Source organism: Hippocampus comes, unplaced genomic scaffold, assembly GCF_001891065.2.
Source record: "Hippocampus comes isolate QL1 unplaced genomic scaffold, H_comes_QL1_v1.1 scaffold84, whole genome shotgun sequence".
Classification (NCBI taxonomy): Eukaryota; Metazoa; Chordata; class Actinopteri; order Syngnathiformes; family Syngnathidae; genus Hippocampus; species Hippocampus comes.
In genome coordinates this window covers 286,532-309,888 of record NW_017805144.1, presented here as the reverse complement: position 1 = coordinate 309,888, position 23,357 = coordinate 286,532, and the positions used below count along the sequence as shown (strand labels likewise).

General features: G+C 40.0%; 2 protein-coding genes across 3 annotated transcripts in view; both read right to left on the bottom strand.

Annotated features, from left to right (window-relative positions):
• Positions 1–4,221, bottom strand: part of ldlrad2 (low density lipoprotein receptor class A domain containing 2) — a 22,274-nt gene extending 18,053 nt beyond the window's left edge. For both annotated transcript variants that reach the window (XM_019867615.1, XM_019867616.1), the window contains exon 1: positions 3,846–4,221. In XM_019867615.1, coding sequence (XP_019723174.1) covers positions 3,846–3,942 — 97 coding nt within the window. In that variant the 5' untranslated portion in view covers positions 3,943–4,221. The remainder of the gene's footprint in view (positions 1–3,845) is intronic.
• Positions 4,222–8,472: 4,251 nt separating this feature from the next.
• Positions 8,473–23,357, bottom strand: part of nampt2 (nicotinamide phosphoribosyltransferase 2) — a 36,876-nt gene continuing 21,991 nt past the window's right edge. Inside the window, exons 5-11 of the mRNA XM_019867688.1 lie at positions 21,076–21,234; positions 19,018–19,148; positions 17,545–17,770; positions 14,396–14,515; positions 13,280–13,420; positions 12,155–12,280; positions 8,473–11,312 (exon numbers count right to left, since the gene is read on the bottom strand). Coding sequence (XP_019723247.1) covers positions 11,151–11,312; positions 12,155–12,280; positions 13,280–13,420; positions 14,396–14,515; positions 17,545–17,770; positions 19,018–19,148; positions 21,076–21,234 — 1,065 coding nt within the window. The 3' untranslated portion in view covers positions 8,473–11,150. The remainder of the gene's footprint in view (positions 11,313–12,154; positions 12,281–13,279; positions 13,421–14,395; positions 14,516–17,544; positions 17,771–19,017; positions 19,149–21,075; positions 21,235–23,357) is intronic.

The following is a 23,357-nucleotide window of genomic DNA, read 5'->3' as shown; positions in this document are numbered from 1 at the left end:
TCATGTTATGGGTATTTTTATACAAAGGAAATTTTTTTGTGCCTGTTGAAAATTAAAGTTTACTGACATAGCCATAAAAAAATGTTGCTTTATTTATCTGACCGTATTGGAATGTATTTGTTCGGTTTTCGGTCAATTAAATTTGGTTCAATAAACAATATGTGGTTATTTTTAAAATTTTCAATGAACATTCGATCAGTCCGGCCCTCGGCTTGCAGCAAAAATTTTTATCTGGCCCTCCGTCCATTTGACTTTGACACCCCTGGCCTTAATGAACTTGAATGTATTGGTTGAAAATTTGGCAAAATAGCAGCAGAGAAACCTGCCTAGGCCATCACACAAACTCGTGAATCAGCAGTGGTGTTATTCCATGAGCCGGACCAGGATATATGGGTGGGCAATTCCGGCTTTGGAAGCCCCATCATCTGGGCCGTAGGCCAAATAATGAGAAAATTTACAATCACCCATGGAGTTTATTAGCTCTGTTTCCAAGGGAGACCATTAGCTCCTCCTACAATGACCTCCAGGAATGTCCCAAAGCCCCGGAGCCCCTGTTGGTGGGAAATGATCATTCCCTCCACTCAGCAAATGTGAGAGTAAAATCTCAATTTGAGCTCTTTTTATACCATATTGTCATAAATGAAAGGAAGTTTAAAATGTGAGGGCGTTTTAAGCGGTGAAGCATGACAGTGGGGCAGCATTGTGTCAGTAATGCAGCAGTCTAGGCAAGCTGTGCATCCATGGGTGAGCTGAGCATGGCTGATCCAAGAGATGTTCGTTTCATGCACACGCATGAGTGCACACACACGTGATTCTGGCTGGTTGTTTGACTAAAAGTGGATGAGGGGCCACTCAATTCAGGATTAGCCCTCAAACTCACTATTGAAACATTCTGATAAGCACCACAGACTTTCAGGGTGTGGGGGGTCATTATCATTAATAAAAATGCTCTCATAAGCATGACTGAATTTCTCAGCTAAAAACTCGTAAAATGAGCTCATACAAACTCCCAAAACAAGCTCGTGTAGAAATTTGAATGATGCGTACAAGTGCATTTTAGAATGACGTGTGATAGGATTTCAGAATCATTTTAGCGCATCTTAGTGAATTGTGTGAGTGCATTTCAACACGGTGTGTGAACAAATTAGACCTGCGTCCAGGCAAGCCACATCAAATATGTGTATGAGAGGCTTATTGTAAAGTAACTCCTTTCTTTGCTTTTTCAAAGTAAAACATGGCGGTTGTCCAATAGTCGTGAAGCAGCCTGAGTGAAGCAATAACATTACTCGGTACTGTATAATTTAAATATAATGACAAGAGATGATAATACTCGTTGATTATTGTTGTATATTAAGGATTTTCCTCATGAAATTAATATGTACTCATGATTTTAATTTGTAAATGAGTATTTGGTCAGCGAATAGGAAGCCTGTGGTGTTCTGTGCACCCATTTACAGGAAGCCAACGCGTTTTATGGGCGCACAAGCTCTCTTGAAGAGAGGCAGGTCAAAATGTGCTCCGTGATTGTCCGGGGAGAAGTGGCAGAGTGACGTCAATATTGCAGGCAGTGGGTCGTCATGAGAGTGTGTCAAATTTGTATACCAGCTTGTTTAATTAGTGTGAATGACAACCATGGGCGTCATTAGGCCTATTTTAGGGAGGCTTCAGCCTCCCTAAAATTGTCTTTCAGCCCCCTAAATAATTTCATTGCATTATTTAAAAAAATAGTATTATTTATTTTTCCTGTACTTTTGCTAATATACTGCATCAAATTCAATGTAATGTGGCCATTTTAAATTATATTTCGATAACCTGTCATTATTGTAATGTTAAATCTCCCAGGTTTCCTGAACGCAACAGGTGTTGCGTTAGCATTTGACGTGTCTGTCACCATCGCCACATCAAATGCTAACGCAACAACTGACAGTTCATTGCCGAAAGTCAGGTTGAGTCGACAGCATGGATATTCGACAGTTTTTTAGAAAGGTAAATTAAGTATTCAATGCATCCATGCTGGTAAAACTAGTGACTATAGTCCGCTAAAATATCTCCAGTAACAGCAGAAACTGCACTGTAACAAAGTGTTCACTTTTGGATAAATTAAGGTGGTGCTTAATAAAAATTAAGCAACATTTTATAATTAAATACATAAATAATCATTACACCAACTCTTTGAGGCAACACCTATTGAGATTTTGGCCTATATAAAATAAATAAATAAATATAAAATAAATACATTTATTTATTTGAAAGGAATCAGGCCAAAGAATCACAGAGAGTGAGCCGGGGGTGAGCTCTGCTGGACAGGTGAGTCTCTCAGATCTCAAGGCTAATTTTACTTGCAAGGCTGTTCCCAAAATGTAATCGGAGCTTACAGTAAGTATTGAGCAGCAAACTTGTGTTTTTCCAAAGTGATGAAGCTTTTGCATCTCATTGTACTAACTTAAATTGCATATCACGGCAGACATCTCAAAATACATAGTCTTCTGGGGGCTAAGCATATATTAATACATTTTGGTAGAGAGGAATATAGGCCTACTGTCATATAGGTTATGTTATCGGGCATCCTTCTAATTCCCTTGAACAACCAAGATTGAACTTTTGAACTCTTTATAATTTCTATTATCTAGTCCAGTTAAAGTCCAGGGGAGGAAGCCCCATCATAGTAAAGAGGATACTAATGTGATGTGTGTAGTTCTTCATAGCCTCTTCATTTTGCTCTCAAAGTGCACGGAATTGATGGATTTTTAACAGAATGTAGAAAAAAATTCTCCCGGGGGGGCATGCCCCCGGACCCCCCTAAAGGGGCTGTATTCCCCTTGGGGCTAAGCCCCCCTTGTACTTGAAACCTAGTGACGCCCCTGATGACAACAATTTACTACTGCTCATGACAATGGTTTACTAGTCTTGCGGACATTTCAGTAGTGTCTATGAGAGCAAGAAATTAATCTGTGTGTATGATAGCATTTCAGTCATGGGCTTGAAAGCGTTTCAGTTTTGTATATGAGAGCATTTCCCTAATGTTTATGAGCAAGAAAATAAATAAATGAACTTCAGCAGCGTTTATAAGAAAGTTTCAGTCGTGTGATTGAGGGCATTTCAGGAGTAAGTGTGAGAGCTCATCCTGATATGCTTCAAATCGCCCCACACTGGCCGGATATTACAAACACCACTACGCTAAAGGATCTGAATTTATATTGCTTCATTACAGTAATAAAATATATATTTAAGGACTCATCTTTCACAAATAAAAATAGATACTTAATAAACGTGGATGAGTTCAGGCTGTTTTAAAATAAAATATAAGAACATCGTTTTAGTGGATGGGTTCACAACGGTATCATAGCAATGATTTTTCATATTTCAGTTTTCACATGAAGTTTACGGAAAACATAATAATCAATTTTCTCAATGATATTTAATGGTACTTAATAAAATTAATTAGAACAAGTACCTGCTACTCATGTCATAAGTCAGAATAGCTCAGTATGCTCCATTTAGGTGTAAGAAAGAGGACCCTTAGTTTGCTACATCGTACAAAAAGGATTCAAATTAAGCATATCAATTTAACTCACTCAAAAGGTATCTGCGTACGCATGCAATTGATGTTAATAATCACAATTCCACAGTTGTGTTTTTGTATGTGGTTATCGTATTTTCAGTGGCTAACTAGATATTGCTGGTCTTTGCGTTTAACAAAAACTATTTTCAATTGGTCTTTGAGTTAAGTTAGACGTCTACGAAAAAAAAAATTAAAGGGTAGAGCTGTTGAGCAATAAACTGCTATAAGCCTGCTATGTACTAAGTTTGCGTACACGTGTTCGTTGTCACGGTGGACGTCTAACCTGTGTCGATGGCTGACCCGTGTAGACTCAAAAAGCAGAGTGGGAGTAGCAGCGTGACCAGGCGCCCACAGGGCACGTCCGCATGAATCTCCATCATCCAGGCTGGCCGCGTCAATGAGGACTTGACTCACAGAGGAGAGATCAGCGCCATTCTCGACCCGACGTGAAATGATCCCAGCGTGGAATTAAGTTGGCAGGAGGATTTTATCTAGTACTATGGAAAGGCCATTATGCACACGTAGTTTGTGTGTGCGTGCGTGCGTGCGTGTGTGTGTGTGTGTGTGTGTGTGTGTTAATCCCACATCTCGCCCCCACCTACGGTCTCGGACATCTCCACGACAACAGACAACTAATCAGCTGTCAAGGCAGCAGAGTGTGTATGTGTGTGTGTGTGTGTGTGTGTGTGTGTGTGGGGGGGGGGGGGCAAACAACAAAGGGGCTCGCGAGAAGTTTAAAAGAAAGCGAATAAACTTCCGTGAACAAATGTCCTTTTATGAAATTACGTAAGATATTAATATGTCATGCATGTACGCAAATGTAATTAAAACCCATCAATAATCTAAGTTTAGAAGTGTAGAATTGGTTCCCTGAATGAACATTTTATATGTCCGATAGATTTCAAGTGATTTGCTATTGGCTGCTCAGCTAGCTGTTCCATGGCCAGGCGGGTGATGTGACTGCTGACAACAGGGACGGCTCCAGGAGGTTTTATTTTCTCTCCTGGGGCTAGAGGAGGGCTAGAACGATACAGAAGGTGGCTAAGAAAATACCTTGAAAAAATATTTTCAAATATCAAATAAAATGCTGGAGTGGCTAAATTGGGGCTAGACAGATTTCTGCCTGAGCTATAGACGAGTCCCGGAGTAGCGCCATCTCTGACAATGTAGCAACATTGATTCCAAAGTGTTTCAGTCAAATTTATCTGTTCATATTCAGCCAAATGCTTCAGAACTTATTTGATGGCACTTCACTGCGCAGGTGGCCAATGATCCGAAGCTTATGGCGAAAGCAACCAAATAGTTTTTTAAGGTATAGACACGGAATTATCAATCAATCAATCAAATGTTATTTAAATAGGACTTTCAGACATAAAAATGCAACTCAAAGTGCTGTGCAATTAAAACATCCAAAATACAACATAAAAAGAGGACCGTCCCACTTCCCCAAACATGCAGATACATATCACCACAAGCATGCCCATGCTTACACACACACACACACACACACACACACACACACGCAAACATAACCTGATAAACTATATTAAAACATGGCACGGAGAAACCAGATGAAGAAAAGAGCACCCAAAGGGAGCTCATCCACGCAGCCAAGAATGACACCTCCCAGTGTGAAGGCCCTCATTAGGAAACATTGGCACTAAAAAATAATTAAAATAAGTTTTGAAGTAAGTTATCCAAAAGTCAAACTAATAAGATGTGCCATAAGCTTCCTCGAAAAAACATCAACCTTTTCTACAGACCTGATGTCCTTTGGCTGGCTATTCCCTAGCTGGCCAAAATGGCTGAATGAAGCCTCACCATGTGTTCTGGTTCTCACCCGAGGAATAATTAAAAGGCCAGTGCCAAAGGACGTCAGGATGCACGAGGGTTGATAGGATAAAAGCAGGTCGGATAAATAAGATGGCCTAAGAACGTTTAGACCAGGGGTGTCAAACGTACGGCCCGCGGGCCGGATCCGGCCCGCAAAGGACTTTAATCCGGCCCGCGAGATGATTATGTAAAGCAGTGGTGTCAAACATACGGTCCGCGGGCCGTTCAATCAGGCCCCACAGGATAATTTAAAAGTGAAGAAAATGCATAAAAGACACAGAATAAATATTTTTAATAAGGTGCAATTCATTGAGTATCCGCTAGGGGACACTGTTTTGATCAGAGAAGAAGACAACAGCAGCCTCAGTCCATCACTGAGACAGACCCATGACAGCAGACGCTATCAATAGCACTCTCACATTTACACATTTAATAGCACGCCCCTTAGTTTGTAAGGTGTAGGCAGGGATTACATTTAGATTTTATATGCACGTGTAAATGGTTTAAAACTTCCTTTCTTTATAAATCTCGTTTAATCTTAAAGTGCATTACTATATTTTTCAAAACCAATTACTTGTTAAAGTTTGTACAATCAGTGGGATCAGTTGCAATGCATATATGTGAATGATAAAAGTAAATTGCACATTTGTCGAAGGAAATGTAAGGTGCTTCACGAAATGTTTTGTAAAAGATATGTTCATTTAATTTCAACATTTTCCTAATGTTCTTGTGCTTCTTTATACCAAAACAAAGGAAAGACATATTGTTTTGGTTATTTCTAGCAAAGTATGGTATCATTTTAATGGTCCGGCCCACTTGACATCTACCCAGGCCGTATGTGGCCCACCATGTGAAATGAGTTTGACACCCCTGGTTTAGACATTCAAAAACGAATAAAATCACCTTAAAATCAATCCTGAAACACACGGGGAGCTAATACAGCAATTTTAAAACTGGTGTAACGGAATCCCACCCTCTAGTCCTTGTCAGGACTCGTGTGGCTGAGTTCTGGAGTAACTCTCACCTTGAAATACTCTTTTTAGGAAGACCAGAAAGCAGGGCATTGCAATTAACTAAGCAACAGGAAATAAAAGCATGCTCCAGAACTTCTGTGTTAGCTTGAGAGAGAAAAAGGCGGACTGTGGCTGTGTTGGGGAGATGATAAAAAACAATCTTAGTTACATTACATTTGATACATTTGCAAAATGAAAAGAGAATCTTTTTTTCCAGGTTGTCATTGTGGGGAATCCTGTAAAAGTCAGAGGAGAATCGGTCATGTCTCGAGCCCTGAGCAATTGTGATGTCATTTTGAGCCGACATCAGGTGGCCAAGTAAAGGTGGATTTCGCTGCTGAATTAATACTCCACAAATAGAATATAAATCAGAATACTATGTTTCGACTAATGGGGCTGCATAGAACATATTGCAAAGAAAATTTTACGGTTGACTTCCCCTTTAATTCATGTACCGGTATTTATTTATTTGATGGGGTCGGGGTAAAATGTATGCCATTTGATAAAAGAATATTCCTGAATATTATTCTGATGCATGGACAAAAACCATGACAATGACCAAAATAGTGTGTCCGTGTGATATTATTTTGTGTTCACTTCAGGCATTTGGAAATTCCAGTTTGTTAAGACATTTAATACACCCATGGCAACAATAAAAACTTTCCACATATTTAAAGGGAAGGAGTGCATCTTTGAATGAAGGAAATCATATTACAAAGTCACAATTCTCTTGCCTTTATGGCAATTGAATTGAAATATATCCATGTAGAATTCACATATTTTGGATCTACTGTACATAAACATAAATCGTTTTGCCTAAACTTCTCTCATGTAAACAGAATTTATGAAGAGGTTAAAAATGATTTTGTGTCATTTTTGGCGTGACAGGCTGCAAAACAAATAAAACACTCGACAACTACATGTCAACATTGACGCAGCAAATTCACTAAAAACATTTGTTCAAATCCTTTCTACAAAGAAGTATAGTTTTGCTTTTGTAGATTGTTGCTGCACAGTGAAAAACACGTATGTCCATTTTACTCGTAAAAATTTTTACATTGGAGTGTCGACGTTTCAGACGTCCCATCCATCCATCCATCCATCCATTGTCCAAACTGCTTCAGAGGATCGGGACGCCCTGGAGCCCATCCCAGCTGTCATCAGGCAGCAGGCAGGGCACACTCCGAATTGGTTACCAGCAGGACACACAAAGACAAATATTTGCGCTCACAATCACACGTAGGGACAATTTAGAGTCTTCAATTAACCTACCGTGCATGTTTTTGGAATGTGGAAGGAAACCAGGGTACCCAGAGAAAACCCATGCAGGCATGGGGAGAACTCCAAACAGGAAGGCCGGAGACAGAATCGAACCCTGCACCTCTGCAATGTGAGGCTGAGCCGCCCTTCGGATTTCCCGTTAAGATAAAAGTTACAAAAAAAAGATATTTAAAAATGGACATACAGTACGTGTTTTTCACAAGACTGCAACAATATGTTTTCATGTTTCAAGTGACTAAAAGGTACCAATTTCACTAACTTGTACTACAGTGTTAATTTCACAAGTGTGCACATAGTGACTGTCATCATTTTTTTGGGGTTGTTGTTTGGGTTCATTGATTGTTGCAATCAGTTGCAAAGACGTTCATCAGACATTCCCAAACAATTTTAATGGTCGCAAACAGCTTTTCTTGACGGCATCAAATTTTGAACCTGTCCAAAATTTCTTTGCAAAACGAAAAACTGAGACCATGAAAATTGTTGCCGAATGTTTTTGTGACCGTTTGTGACCTTGAACAAACTCTTAAAAAAAAAAAAAAAAACATTTCGAAACACACACATTCTTACAAACCTTCGCTGCTCAATGAGGTACCACCTTAGCATTGCAAAGAATAATGCTAATGCCAACACTTGTGGACACCTTGATTAATTTTTCAGCAATATAAAATGACTTTCCCTAGCACACCTGATCAGCTAAGTTGTAATAACGTTGACGACTGGATGACAAACAAATCACTTAGTAGTACTTCCACCCGTTCATCTCCATCACAGAATAAGAACATTGAAATAATGCCAGCCTTTATTTCTTTTTCGGGCATTTTACAGTCACTCAAGTTAATGGAAACTCTTCGAACACAGAAAAGAGGCAGGGTTTATTACATAATTACCATGAACGGGCACACTCACATGCAAAACAAAACAAAAGAAAAACATGTCACAGTCCAACAGATGAAAAATCCATTGTGATTAAATTTTGTGCCAGCCATTTTTAGACTTTTCTTTACCATACCATATGAAAAAAAATCCACGTGCAAGACGTACCTGGGATTAAATGCCTCAATTCTTTAAAAAAATGGGAAAAAAAACGTCCTTGAATGAGTTAAAATGGTAAATGGAGTGCACTACAAATCAGCATATCTACATCATACAGTGTCTACTCAAGTAACATTCCAAACCCCTACACACGTTATGTATTTTCCAACTTAATCTATTCAACTGTTCAGTGCAGCGTGAGTAGACTGTTGGCTGCCTACCTCTGTTATCACTCTTAAAATGCCAAAAACTTCAAAGTTTAAAATGGCTTAATGTAACCAGTATCCGACTTGACATTTTGGCCAAGGTTTTAATCCAATCTAAATCGGTCGCATTCCTGCTATAAATGGATCCATGATCAGTCAGGACGAACGCAATCTCGTTGTCGTTCTTCTTCTCCTCTCCTCGTTCTCTTAGTTTATTGTCGGATTACAGCTTTTTGGTGCATACCGCCACTTACTGTGCAGACGGCGCATATTTCTGTCAGTGGTCAGCAAAACGGGCGTCCGTCAGTGCTTACAAATGCGTCTGGTGAGTTGGACAAGCGGCTGTTGTGATGGATGGTGGACTCGTCATGCAGAGGAGACGCACTGGGTTTGTTTGGCTCCTTCAACAAAGCAGAGTGAACTGCTCTGGTTCAATTAAAAAAAACATAAAAAAAGGACAGTTTGTCCATATTTATATTGCATATTTGTCATAACTGGTTAGTTAGGACGTACGCCGTACCATCTTTTAAATTGGCTCATCTCTACTCTAGATGACTACTACTGTTTACTTCATTCAACTGCGTACAAGAGTGGGCTCCTTCAAAAGGCGTTCACATCGGCCGAGCAAGTGTTTATATCCTTACATGTAAGCAAAAAAAGTACAGACATGGCTTCTTTAGCAGTTTGGGTGACTTCTGTACCTTTTGTAATCATAAAAAGGCGATGTTTGTACCTCTGGGTTCAATTGTACAAGTTAGATTACAAAAAGTTGTACTATGAAGACCAAAAATGGATGCCTACATTACCCTTTTTTTCTGGCACCGATGATGCAAAGGCAGGTCAGCCATGATAGCCTCAACTCTTGGAGGAAACACAGCGTAAAAGAAACAGCTGGAGACCAAACTTACTCTGGACATAAATTATTAACATCAATAGACAAGACACGGTCCAACCACGAACGAGTTAAGAGAATTCTCAAAGAACAATTTAAAATCTAGTCTGTGGAGAACAGCATGACAAAATGTTGATCAAACAAATGTTTTGCCAAAACAGCAGAATTATAGTTCATATTAACAGCACCGATGGATGAAATAAAATGACACCAAACAAGGTATTTTCATTTGTGCTCAGTGAATACTCGATCTGAAATGATGAGGTTAATGTGCCATGATAAACAGGCTGCAGTTGAACTGCATATTTTTTAACAGAGGAGAAATGCTACATGTCCAGATCTATGTGAATTACCTTTTAGTTACTTCTGGCTTGTTTTTCCCCCAACCATTTTTCATCATGTATTTTGTGAAATTGCACTGTCCTCTTTCAAATAAAATAATCACATTGTGGTTGATCATTGCACCTTAAGATGTTGTAAATCCTAGTGGCGCACGGAAGCCGCATGCTAAACTAGCGATACGTCCCCACATTTATTGGCATGACTACTGTTTTTCTGATTATTCAGTCATTTCTTCTTCTACTTTCTTTTGGCAGTTGGCAAATATTTTTGGTGCATTACGGCTGGTGTAAACAAGGCTGTGGTATTGCACCAAAGTCAACACAATAAGGGAACGGGGGATTGTGGGTGCCAGTCCGAGCTGTCATTTGTAAATATATGTGCAAATCAAAACTGAGTATAAGTCGCCCGACCAGCCAAACTATCTATCGGTTTGGGTGTTAATTCGAGTCCGAAAAATACGGTACTACACTGTGACACTCATTCCAAGTAGCACTATTATTCTCACTAACAATTTATAGTTTGACATAAAAATATTTGAGTGTTCGCTTCAAACTCGATTACAGAATAGCAAGAGAACAAAGACAAGCTCAAAAACAATAGGAAGTGTATTGATGTAGATGTACTTCATGCACTGTAAAAAACGGAACAAATCTTAAAATGTATACTTCAAGGTCGGGGGACAACAACCTTGCAAACATTGCTGACCCTGAGTTTCGGTTGTCATCGAGACCAAGATGTTGCTGGCTCAGAATGAACGTGTTTAGAGTTAATCAACCAAAGCAAAACATGTCCTTGGTGGCCTGCTTGAGATTATACTCTGTGTGTATCGTTTGCCATATGCAGCTTTTTGTGTATTGGTTAAAAAAAAAAAAAAAAAAAAACATACAAAAAAAGTAAAGCCTTGCATATTCCTCCTTTCGGTAGATTCAAGAAAACGAGGCAACCCAAGCTACACACCTGTACATACATCAGCAGGTTTAGAATCTGGTCTAATGAGTCCCATTGATGATGTGCTTGTGCAGCAGCTCCTCTTTGTGGTTATGCGTGGTCGGCGTCATCTCTTCTTCCCGCAGTCTGGCATTCTTACGGATTTCTTCCAGGGAGTAATTCTGCAGAAGGCATCCATTCTCAAACACAGTCACCAGTAGATCCTGAAAGGACACAGAAAACATGAAACATTGAGATCAGCCGCACTCGAAAGCCTACAATAAAAATTACGTTGGGGAGTTAAAATGTTCTAATAAATACACCACCAAGATGCGACCTGCATTGTAGTTCCTCTCCCCATAAATTCTAAAACCATTTGGATTGTGGACATAATTTGGACTAATCACACTAATATGACACACAAGAACAAAATGGATGCCTGTTGAAATTTTGAGAGAACCTGCTGCTTTGTTGTATAAAATAGCGGCATCTTAATGAAGACCATAATATTTAGCTTATGTTGAAGCTCAACTTTTGTAATGTCATAAGTGCAATAGGCAAATACATTTAGAGTTACTTTATTGAGCTACATGAGAAGAATTTGCAAGACAGTAATTGAAATACCTTGACTATAAGTTAGGACAGTTTTACGTAACGGCAAACAATAACCACCATCTAATATGGATTGTATACACACTACCTGTCTGACAATGTAAATTCAAACCGAGCGTGACAGTAAAGGGACTGCTGTAAATAGCAAAAAGCCAAGAGTAACTGAGATGCCACGAGACAGTGACAAAGCACTACCAATGTCTAAGTGAAACACCTCGAAACAACTCAACATTACAGTACTTACTCGCCACCAGCTTGTTCAAAAAAATACAGCTAAAACAGCAAATAGAAGAGTTTTTCAACAAAAGAGGAGAGGTTCCCCCCCCCAAAAAATGAATACAATTCAGTGAATTTGTGAAAGTTGAACAGCAAATATAAGGGGATCACTGGAATTGCAGAGTTGTTGATATACAGTATGATGATATCACAAACATCATTATAAGATCGGTCTCACCTCCTCAGGTTTGCCGGCTCCCCTTTCTACAGTCTCGAAGAGCCCATCAGAGTTCCTTCTCAGTGATAGACGACCCCTCTTTGACACCTTAGATGGATCCGTCACTGGCTGCTTGTATACGTCCATCTGGAAGAGATACACACAGGGAGGGAAGAGATATTATTGCGGGAAAACAGATGTCAGCGCAAAACCGCCCCCTGTTGTTATATATATACAAATATGTTCACTTCGAAAAAAAAAAAAAATCTGAAAAATGTCCAGCAGAGTGTACATCAGTAATATGCATCGAGTTCATGATTGTCCTCCCTACTCTTATCCCAAACAGTTTTTCATACACAAGTTGGATTCAAAATTTGAGGCATGGAAGTACCTTCCATGAATGACTTTGTGATGTAATAAATGTACCACTTTGCTGAAGAAGCATTACACGTGGAAAAATTAAATTTTTTTGTTGTTGTTGTTTAGTTACATTCTTATGCTTATGAAAAGTAGGTTTATTTTTATGCGAACCAGTCCAGTCCAATTCAATCCATAAAGCCAACCCATATCATATCTCCTCAACTTCACTTTGCGCGACATGCTAGTAGCATAGGCTAGCGGGTGCCCATATTTTGTCATACCACAACCACAACAACGTCTTGCTTCCGTGTCTAAGAATCATGGGAAATGTCGTCCTCCAGGCAGACTGCTGCGGGAAGACCAGCCCAATCTGAGCTTTCTGATTTTGCTGTGTTTCTATTTGACAACTGTTTGGAATACAAGTCTTGATAATGATAAACACCCCATACTACACTTAATGTACAAAAGGTGCTCAACAAATGAAGCTTGATTTAATTCATGCAACACTTGACACACACATTTTTATGTTCCCTACTTTTAAACATGGTCATGATATTGAAAATGACAAAAACTGTTTTCATGTGGCTATCTCTCATCAGACTCTGAAGTGAATTTTCCTTTATGGTCCTATAAAGGGTCAACCGTATTGCATTTATTTTAGGCTCCGCTCAATCAGAATAAATGTGTCAAGACTTCTTGAATTTTAGTAACATTTTCAAGAATTACAAGTTCATCATCACATTAGTTGCTACAACTGTGCAAACCCATTACCTCAATTCTACTCACCCCTTTGCCGTTGGTCTCCACATAGCTGCACTTGAAGGCACAACTGAGTGTGTCTCGGTTGAGCTTCTGGAGCAAAGAACTGCCGCAACCAAAGAAAACATTCTCTGCACTCCAGCCTTCATCAGTCAGCTTGTGAAGAATCTGCAGAAAACCACCAAGGCAGATAGATACTAGAGTGGCATACATTTCATCGTGCGCAAAAATGCACTTGAAGCTACTGCAGGTGTTGTCACGAAAATACATTTTCATAAAACTTTATCAAAGATAGAACTGGAAGACGGCCACCAGTTATTTTGTTTTTACTACAAATTAGAGGGGGAAAACAGCTGAAACTCAAGCTTCCTACTCTCTCGCTGCTTTCTGTTCGGGCTGCTTAATCCTGCACTGGGTTCTTGAGATTCCAGAAACACCAGCAGCTTGATATACCTGCTTGCTGCTCATCAGTAGCGGTTTTCTTAATACAGTGCAGTGCCTGACAGAAACTTTTCTTAAGATGCCTTCATCTCAACGAACTTTCTGAAAAACAAATTTGTACAACTGCCTCAAAGTTTAGAGATCATGGATTCAAAATTGGGCACCGGCCTTCCGATGAGGAGTTTTCATGTTCTCCCAGTGCTTGCGTGGATTTTCTTCCTACATTTCCAAAAACATGCATGGTAGGTTAATTAAAAACTTGTCTGCAGGCGTGAATGTGATTGCTTGTCTGTCTAAGTGTCCTACGATTGGCATGTGACCAGTTCAGGGTGTGCCCCACCTCTTGCGTAAAGCCCACTAGGATTTAATTTTTTATATACTTTTCTGTCCTCAAAGGGAAATTTGTCATGGACACTCAACTGGTTCTGCAGTCTGCAATTGCAGCTTGTGATCAGAGCCGTTGCGCTCTATCTTTTATCGTTTTCATTATTCTCATTCGGAGTTTGTTTTGTGTACAATTCACCTAGGGCACGGGCAAAGAATAGAAATCTAGAGGTCCGAGGGAAGCACTTTAAAACGGTACGTGAGCCACGATAGTTAACAGGCTGCAAAAGTGCGTCGCATGCCTCCGTGTCAGGCTGTTGCTCATTATGGCATGCGTGTGTATGTGCGTGCGCGGTAACGGGTCAATCGTATCAATACCTCATCCACTGAACTGAGGTCAATGCCATCCCCTTGAATTATTCTCAGGTATGAAGGCAGCACCTTGTATCCTACAGAGTTCAGCAAACATCCAAAACACTCCTCCAAAATCTTGATGACCTAGAAGACACACAATTTTTAGTTAAACATCATTTATCTGCTATCAATAATGTGTCCTGCTGCAGGCTAAACAAGACTAAATAATCATTCAATGACCCCATTCAAAATATCAGCTATTGACTGACTAGCAATGTGACAGGATGTCACAAAAATGAGTCTGTTAAAATGGCCACTTCAAACTGAGTACAACGCAGAAAGACGTAAAAATCGGATGATGGGTTCCAGAGAAATTTGAGGGGTTTTTTGCAAGGGAAAAATGTGGAAAATGTTTGTGTGATATCACTGATAGATCGATTTAAAAAACTTTAAATGAGAATAAAACTGACTAACTTCATTCAATTTTCAACCTCTCTCTTCAACCCGTTCGTTTTGTCCTCTACTCGGGGCAGCGCTTCTCAGATTGGCTGACAAATTTAAAAATATCCACAAATAAGCTTATACGGGCCACAATTCTGAAGTGGTCTGCAAATGGATGCATCAAAATTACTGTGCCATTTCAAATGGCGTCACCTGCCATAAAAATCCACTTAAATAGTGCGAATGGTTATCAATGGTATGAAAGACAAGTGCGGACATATGAAGAGCACATGGATTTTTTGACTGAATGTATTTGTTATGGAGGATTTTAGGGGCCTGCGATTGGCTGGCAACCAGTTCAGGGTGTCTTCCGCCTAGTGCCCGAAGACAGCTGGGATAGGCTCCAGCATGTCCCGTGACCCTTGTGAGGAGGAACGGATCAGAAAATGGTTGGATTTTAGGGGCGGTAGAAGTGCTCACTCCGTGCCATACAAAAAAAAAAAAAAAAAAAAAAAAATCATCAAATGAAATATGGTAGCTACTTGTCATGTTGCTACTCTGACGAAAACATGCAATAAATAAATAAATACATTTTGAGACTGTCCACTTTGTTTTCTGTTTGATGGTAGGAATACGTGTACACAGCCAAACACCAGGCAAAAGGGCATTCATCTCGATTAAAACCGCAAATCAAATACATATAAAATAGAAAGGACACACAATTTTTTAACATTTGTTTGACAGTTGTTGAATTACTTTTTGTCAGTGTGTAAAAATGAATTATAAATCCAAATAAGGTGCAATTTGGTGGTAATTAGAGCTTTTTCAAACTTTGACAAACTGACCTAAAATTTCCTTGGTAAACTGAATGAATTTGGCAACATGCTCCTCGGTTGACCTCACAATGAATCTATCAAGCCAATTCCACAGTACAGGTTGCGGTCTGGTGACTGCACCACTCACGGAATTACAGACCAAATTCTTACCAGCTTCTTATTTGAATGATGGAACAGTGCTTCGGGCTTTCATACAATTGAAAGATAAGATAAGATAACCTTTATTTGTCCCGCACTGGGGAAATTTGCAGTTTACAGCAGCAAAATTGGCTGTGCTATTTACAATGGTTACAGGTTTTCACGCATGTTTATTCAGCAGTCTGACAGCAGATGGGCTTCAGCTCCAATAATATAATGTAAACAAGGTCAAATGGGAAACTTAACTTTAAGAAGCCCGCAATTTACATTTTACAAGTTTATTCATGCTTAGCGGATCATAAGGTTAAGCTCAGCCAATTGCAAACAGATATGAAATAACAAAAACTTAAAGCCACATAGAAAACAATGACAGGTATTCTCTGGTTAAATTACAAAATGTTCAAACTAACAAATACATTACCACACGCATATTCCATCACTACCCGGGAGTAGTTATTAGAATACTGATATCCTAAAATGATGATCCTAATGTGATCGCAACATGAGGAAGAACATTGACTCATGTACAGTCTGAGGAGGCGTCCATTTTAAAGCCCTTGTCTAATTTGCTGCTCTGTGGTTTTGTGGAGGACTTACAAAGAGCATATACTGGATGTCTGTGATGGTTAGTTTGGACATTTTTTTCAAAACCAGAAAAGACTGAACAGTATTTTTACATTGTGGGAGCTTACCAGTGAAGTACAAAGAGGCTACTATCGGATGCCTCTGAAAGATACCCGATTATTTTTTTCATCCCTGAGCAGTCCGGGCTGACAACTGTAAATGTTAAACTTGTTGAAACACACTTGCCAATTTTTACCTCGTTTTCAAAGTTGGTTGAGATATTATAAAAAAAAAAAACCAAAACAACAAAACTATATGCATGTATCTCACTTAACTCAAGATCCCGTTGAGTCTGCACAACCATGCATTTTCTCCAACACAACTAACTGACAATGCCATTAAGAATCCTGTCAGCCTCTCTTCATTTGTTCTGCATTCTCCTATGTGACCCCAAATTCTTGGTCTGCAGTGCATCCTGTAGAGCAGGGGGGCCCAACCTTTTTTGACCAAAGCTCTATTTTTTGATCAACCAGCCTCCCGCGATCGACCCGTGACCGCACACGCACGCACTTACTCACGCATGCCATAATGAGCAAGAGCCATAACGGCGGCTAAGATGAACGAGGCACGGGATGCACTTTTGCAGCGTGTTAACTTTAGTAGCTGACGTGTACAGTTTTAAAATGCTTCTCTCTGTCCTTCAGATTGCCATTGTTTGCCAGTTCCCTTGGTGAATTGGACATGAAACGCCATTTTTTTTTACACCAGCCACCTGCCTGGCATCCCACCCTGTTAATAGTAACGTGTGTCACAGGCTATGACGCAAATCTTAGTTGACAGAATTGTTGAATTGTAATATTTATTCGACATATTTTTACAGCATTGGAAAATGTTGAGAATATTTGTTCTCCTACAGAAACCATATTCAAACAAAAAATATATTTTCATGACCCCATCTTTTTCCATTTTCAAATATTTTAAAAAGCTCCAGGGAACCACTAGGCGGTGCTAAAGAGCTGCATGTGGCTCCGGAGCCGCGTGTTGCCGACCCCAGGCCTAACCTGATCTTATTATCACATCAAAAAAATGATATTTTTAACAACCGACATTTAAATCATGACATTTCACTATTAACTAAGACGATACAAAGAGCCTACTTGGGAAATATTGCGTCAAACCAGCTGCCTTATTTACCTCAATAAGAGTTTCTGCGGGGTCTCCAGAGTCAGGCCGGATCACGAGACACGAGTCCTGGCCACGTTCCATGACTCGTTCCTTCAGCTTGTCTCCCCAGATATGTTTGCAGGCATTGAAGATGTCATAGCTGTCACTGACCACAGAGACGGGCCCGGAAGAGAACTCATCCAACACTCGCTCAAATGCATCCTTCTCTCTACTTTTCCCCCAGGAGATGATCGTACTGGATGAAAAGGAAGAGCATTTTCCTCATTTTAGATGGCTTAACATTTGGAGATGACTCGGAAAAAAAAGAATACCAAACGGTAGTAAGAATGATTACATTATGCATATTAATGCAAACAAAACCAATTATTCATGATGTTCATTACCTGTGCAAGGCAGCAGCATTTATAACTAATTCGAGGAATGATTGTATTAATTACATGATGGTAAATATACTCATGCGCTTACTCAAGTGAGCCCACATTGTCCCCTTCGCAGTCTAGCATACGCAAATTCTCATATTTGCGGACTGAAACGTCGAAAAATAATTCAGAAAATCATGAAATACTGTCTACATAGGTTTATTTGTTGTACTGCTGAGTCTCCCCTGATTGCTGAGTTCAGACGGTCAGCCAGATCTAGTAAGAGTCCTGGTTGTTTGGAAGTCCTCCCATTGGCAGAGCACGGTGGCCACTGTGATCAGTGGAACATTCTTAGCAGCAAAATTTTCTTCTGTACTCTTGCCCAGATTTGTGGTTTGAGTCAAGACAGTCCTGTCTCGGAGGTCTACAGATAACCCCTTTGACTTCTATGTGACCTTGTATCGACAGGTTCCTTTCCATGTCATGTCTAATCAAGTAGGAAGTAGCGCTTGAGCTCAATTTTGAGCTTCGGAATACTTTAATACAAAGAACATGCAATTTCTTAGTTTTGTTTTTTTTATTTTTTTTTATACTTCATAAAGATTAAAAAAAAAAACAATTCCCACATTGTAATTATGAAGTGTTGTGTATTGAATTTTGTGAAGAAAAAAAATAATGGTGACACATGGGATAGGGTTAGGGTTAGGGTGTGAGGAATCATGCTGCACCCATGTCCACTTTGACCACAGTGCTGGCGCGAGAGAAGTGTACCATGATCATACGCATGCTCATCATATGGCTTGGCAAAGATTGGCTTGTGTGAATGCGTCCTTGAATGATTAATAGCTTTTATCAAATGTGATCACATTTTATGAAATTTTGCGTGTGTGTATGTGTGTGTGTGTGTGTGTGTGTGTGTGAGACATTTTAGGGATCTTAATATTGTCTAAATGCACTAGTACAGTGTATTTATTACATTCATTCTCACACGCCAATGAAGGTAAATACTGGATTAAAGTTGTTACCTTGACAAAGGTGTGTGGTACATGAAAAGAACTGTTACCCTGTGAGTATCTATATTATCGTGAGATACTAAAGTTACAGACAGCAGTTCTCAAGTTACCTATGCTCAGCTGCCGGAATGGAGAAACCAGCCATTGGACATCCGTAGTATCGCTGAGCCATTAGTAGTCCTGCTACTGTGTCAGTACTGCAGAAATTCACCAGATGAGCAGCTCCACCTAAAGCTGCAGACTGGATCGATGAAAGAAATAAGACAATTACTTACGTGGCTCTTCAAAATATGCAGCTACAGTTTACTGAGATGTTTTTTTTTAATGAGTCATCCTCTCTAGTTAATCATGCATTCTTTTGGTTATGCCTTTTGGTTCTGGAAGAGTATTGCTGGGCAGGAGGAAGTAGGGGAAACTGGTCCTCTTGTCAAAGTCAGCTATTAAGTTTATTGGGGATGTAACAGGACAGTGTTGTAGTAGTCAAGAGACCAAAACATTATTGAGATTAGAGAGAGTCAAGACCGAGATAGGATCAAGTCTTTTGGAGGTCGAGAACGAGATAAGATCAAGACTCTATACTGATATGTCAAAGAAAAAGTACCGGTACAAAAAAAAAAAAAAAAAAAAAAAGAACAAAATTACCAATAGTTCATTCATTTTCCGAACCGCTTGATCCTCACTCGGGTCGCGGGAGGTGCTGGAGCCTATCCCAGCTGTCTTCGGGCAGTAGGCGGGGGACACCCTGAATCGGTTGCCAGCCAATCGCAGGGCACACAGAGACGAACAACCATCCACGCTCACATTCACACCTAGGGACAATTCAGAGTGTTCAATCAGCCGACCATGCATGTTTTTGGAATGTGGGAGGAAACCGGAGTACCCCGAGAAAACCCACGCAGGCCCGGGGAGAACATGCAAACTCCACACAGGGAGGCCGGAGCTGGAATTGAACCCGGTACCTCTGCACCGTGAAGTCAACGTGCTAACCACTGGACTACCGGGCCGCCACCAATAGTTTCTTCCATTAATATTTAGATACAAGATATCCGATTGCAGGTGCTCATGCTAATGTCAATGTAAAATTCTACTGACATGCTAAAAAAAGATCAGCATCTACTTCCAGGAGTGATATTGCTTCAATTAAGCAATACTCACACACAAATGCTGTAGGAACACATACAGAAAGAAAAAAACTGAAAGACGTAGTCTTGCTAATCTGTGATATACGAGTTATATTAATCAAGCTCAAATGGAACTTTCTTCTTCTACTCTTATCTTTACGGAAAGTTGCTGCTCCATGCATGCAGGGTACCACACAACTAAGAGGCCACAGCTCATATCAGGAAAATATTTTTACTTGTAGTTTTGTTGTATTTATAGTTGCTATTACTTTAGTATATTATTACTTCATTTTGTTACTTTTTGTTGTTTTCAAGTTGAGTTTTATTTCAAGTTGAGTTTTCAAGGATTCAAGGAATATTTATTTTCATACCATCTCACATTTCCACATGATATGGCACAAAATACGATGCCCCAAGTCCCAGGTTAGCCCAAGAAGTCCCAAGACTTATGAAAATAACAACAGAACAGCAAAAAAAGTTAAATATGATAAAGCGATAAGGACGATTCATTTATTCATGGTTTGAATCTGTGCAAAGATGCAATACAGTAAAAGGTGTGGATGCAGCAGGATGAAAACGCAAGAGCTTGAACTGGACATGCTATTTGATATTTAAGTAATTTTGTGCTTGACAAGTTCAAGTATGAACAGTTCAATGTGCAGTGTTATGATAGTTTTGAGGAGTAGAGCTTTGGTAATTAATTATCGTAATTTCAATACCAATCAAAATAATCTAGATCACCCAGCCCTATTGCTCAGTTATTGTTGAAGGGATATAACAACAAGCTGCCAGGCCCAAGGCGTGAGCAGATGCAGACTTAGACTTCCGGGGCCTTCTAAAACCTTGAAGACCGGATCAGACATAGGGCAAAGACAACCATATGCCCAAAACACAGAGAAGAATTTAGCATTAAAAAAAAAAAAAAAAAAAAAAAAAAAAAAAAAAAAAACCTTGACAAAAGGGTTCTTTTTTTTTTGCACAAACCGGTACTAAAGTAAGTACGAAAACATTTTTACAAACAACCTATTGACAAACAGATTTGCTGACCTCCTGTGAGGAGACTCCTCTGTAGCCAAAGTCATGCAATTTCAGGTGAAGACCCTGAAGGCTTCCTGAGGTGGCCTTCAGATGTTTGGCTAGGATCTTCTTAAACTCTCTGGATATGGTAGCCACCGTGATGGGATACCACATCTGGACCAACATTGTCTAGAACCAACAATGAGAAGGTCTCATCAAATAGGATAGTTATGGGACAAATTAAAGCAGACAGCATAGGTGGATCCCAATTGCAAGTACATAAGATTTCAATTATGCCCTTAGAAAGGGGTCACCAACCTTGTTGAAACTGAGATATACTTCTTGGGTACTGAATAATGCGAAGGGCGACCAGTACTTCTGAAGTATATATATTTTTTTACATCAACTTTAATTATACCATAAATTCCGCGCTACAGACCGCACCTGATGAAGAGCCGCAAGCTCAGATTTATGAAGAAAAATCAATTTTGTAATTATATGCACCGCACCGTACTATAAACCGCTGGCCAATTAGTAGGAGGGGGTTTGCTTCTGCGTCCCTGCCGCCGGGAGCCTCCGGGTTAGGCCGCTGACGCGGTCCCCCACAGAAAAAAAACGCAACATTTCTTAAGGTTAAAATAATCTCCATATTTTTAAGAGCATGATAAATGCATTTGCACAACGAAATTACGCTGAAACACATAATAAGAGGCCAGACAAAGAGAGATCTCGCCGCTGAACCCCCGCAGAAAAAAAACGCAACATTTCTTAAGGTTAAACTAATGTCCATATTTTTTTGAGCATGATAAATGCATTTGCACAACGAAATTACGCTGAAACACATAACAAGAGGCCAGACAAAGAGAGATCTCGATGCGCATTTGTGTAATTACGAGAAATTCTGCAGCCCACTAGGCTTTAAATAGAATAATGCAAATCATATAAATGGGAAAAGATATATGAAATTATTTCTGTAGTCAGCCGCTTAAAAATGATCATCGTTGGCAGCTTTAGGCCCGATGCTGCGCGGCTCAAAACACAGGTAAAATGTGTTCTCTCGTGGCCGCTTGTTTTCAGTATGACGGGGGAAGTCACCTGTTTTATTTACAGTCCGAGTGAGGGGCAAATCAAATGTCTGAGGGTCTTCGTTCATATTTATTATTTCATCTGGGCTGATGGAATTCTCCGCTATCTTTGTTTGTGTGAATGTGCGGAACGAAGCAAGTTTGTCCTCGTAATTGGGAGGGAGCTGCTGACACAATGTTGTGCGTTGCCCTAATAGACTGGTTTCCATTTCATGAATCTATAACACCACGACGGCCCACCTTTAAAACCTTTGGTTGTCTTTTTACACTGGCTCAGTTATTCTTGCCGGAGCCTCCACCTCTGCACCATCGAATTGTCTATGGCAAGATTAGGCCAAACAAAAAAGATAGTGTGTTTCCGGTAACAATAAATTTCAGCATAGGGTCGGGAGTTCGGACAAAGTTTTTTTTGTTTAATCTTTTTTTTTTCCCATCAAAAATTTAAACAAAATAACCATAAAACAAGAAGACATTGAACCTGCCGCTGCGCGGCCGGCACCGCCGATTTAGTTTTCTCCACGCTCCGGACTCGGGGGGCCGGGGCACGCCGCCGCCGCCCTTCTCCGCCCTTCTCCGCCCTTCTCCGCCCTCGGTTTTTACTCAGCCCATGGTGTTCATCAAATAGTTCGCTTTATTTTTTCGATACATCAATGGATGCTATTTTCTTAACATTACGGTGCGAGCACACGACTGTAACACAAAAAACGCAGTTTAAACTGTCGTCGGAGATCTCGGCCGCCGCCATGTTTCAATGTTGTTGACAGACGACAGGGCAAACGATGGACGCGCTCAACGTGAATATAGCGAGAGTTTGCACCGATGGAAACCCTCTACACAAAAATGTAGAGGGTTGTTAGAAAAAAATGCCGACCGTAAAGTTTTTTTTCGACGTAGAAATTCTCGGTCGGTCGGGTTACCGGAAACACACTACTTTTTTTTTCTACGCCTTACGGGCAGCAGCTCGATTTCCTTCTTTAACTGCCAGAGTGATCGCTTTTAGTTTAGAAGCTGCATCATATGCTTTTTGTCTGGTATTCTCCATGTTGATCAGGGTTCGAAGAAAGACTGAAATAAGGAAGTTGTGATTACCGGTAATCATACAATTTCATTGGACCCCTGTGTACTACTCATTCATTTTATTGGTCGACTGTTGCCGAGAAACACATTTTTTCCCCCGCTACGGTAAAAAGAGCGGAAGTTGTGATTAGTCATACAATCTCATTGGAC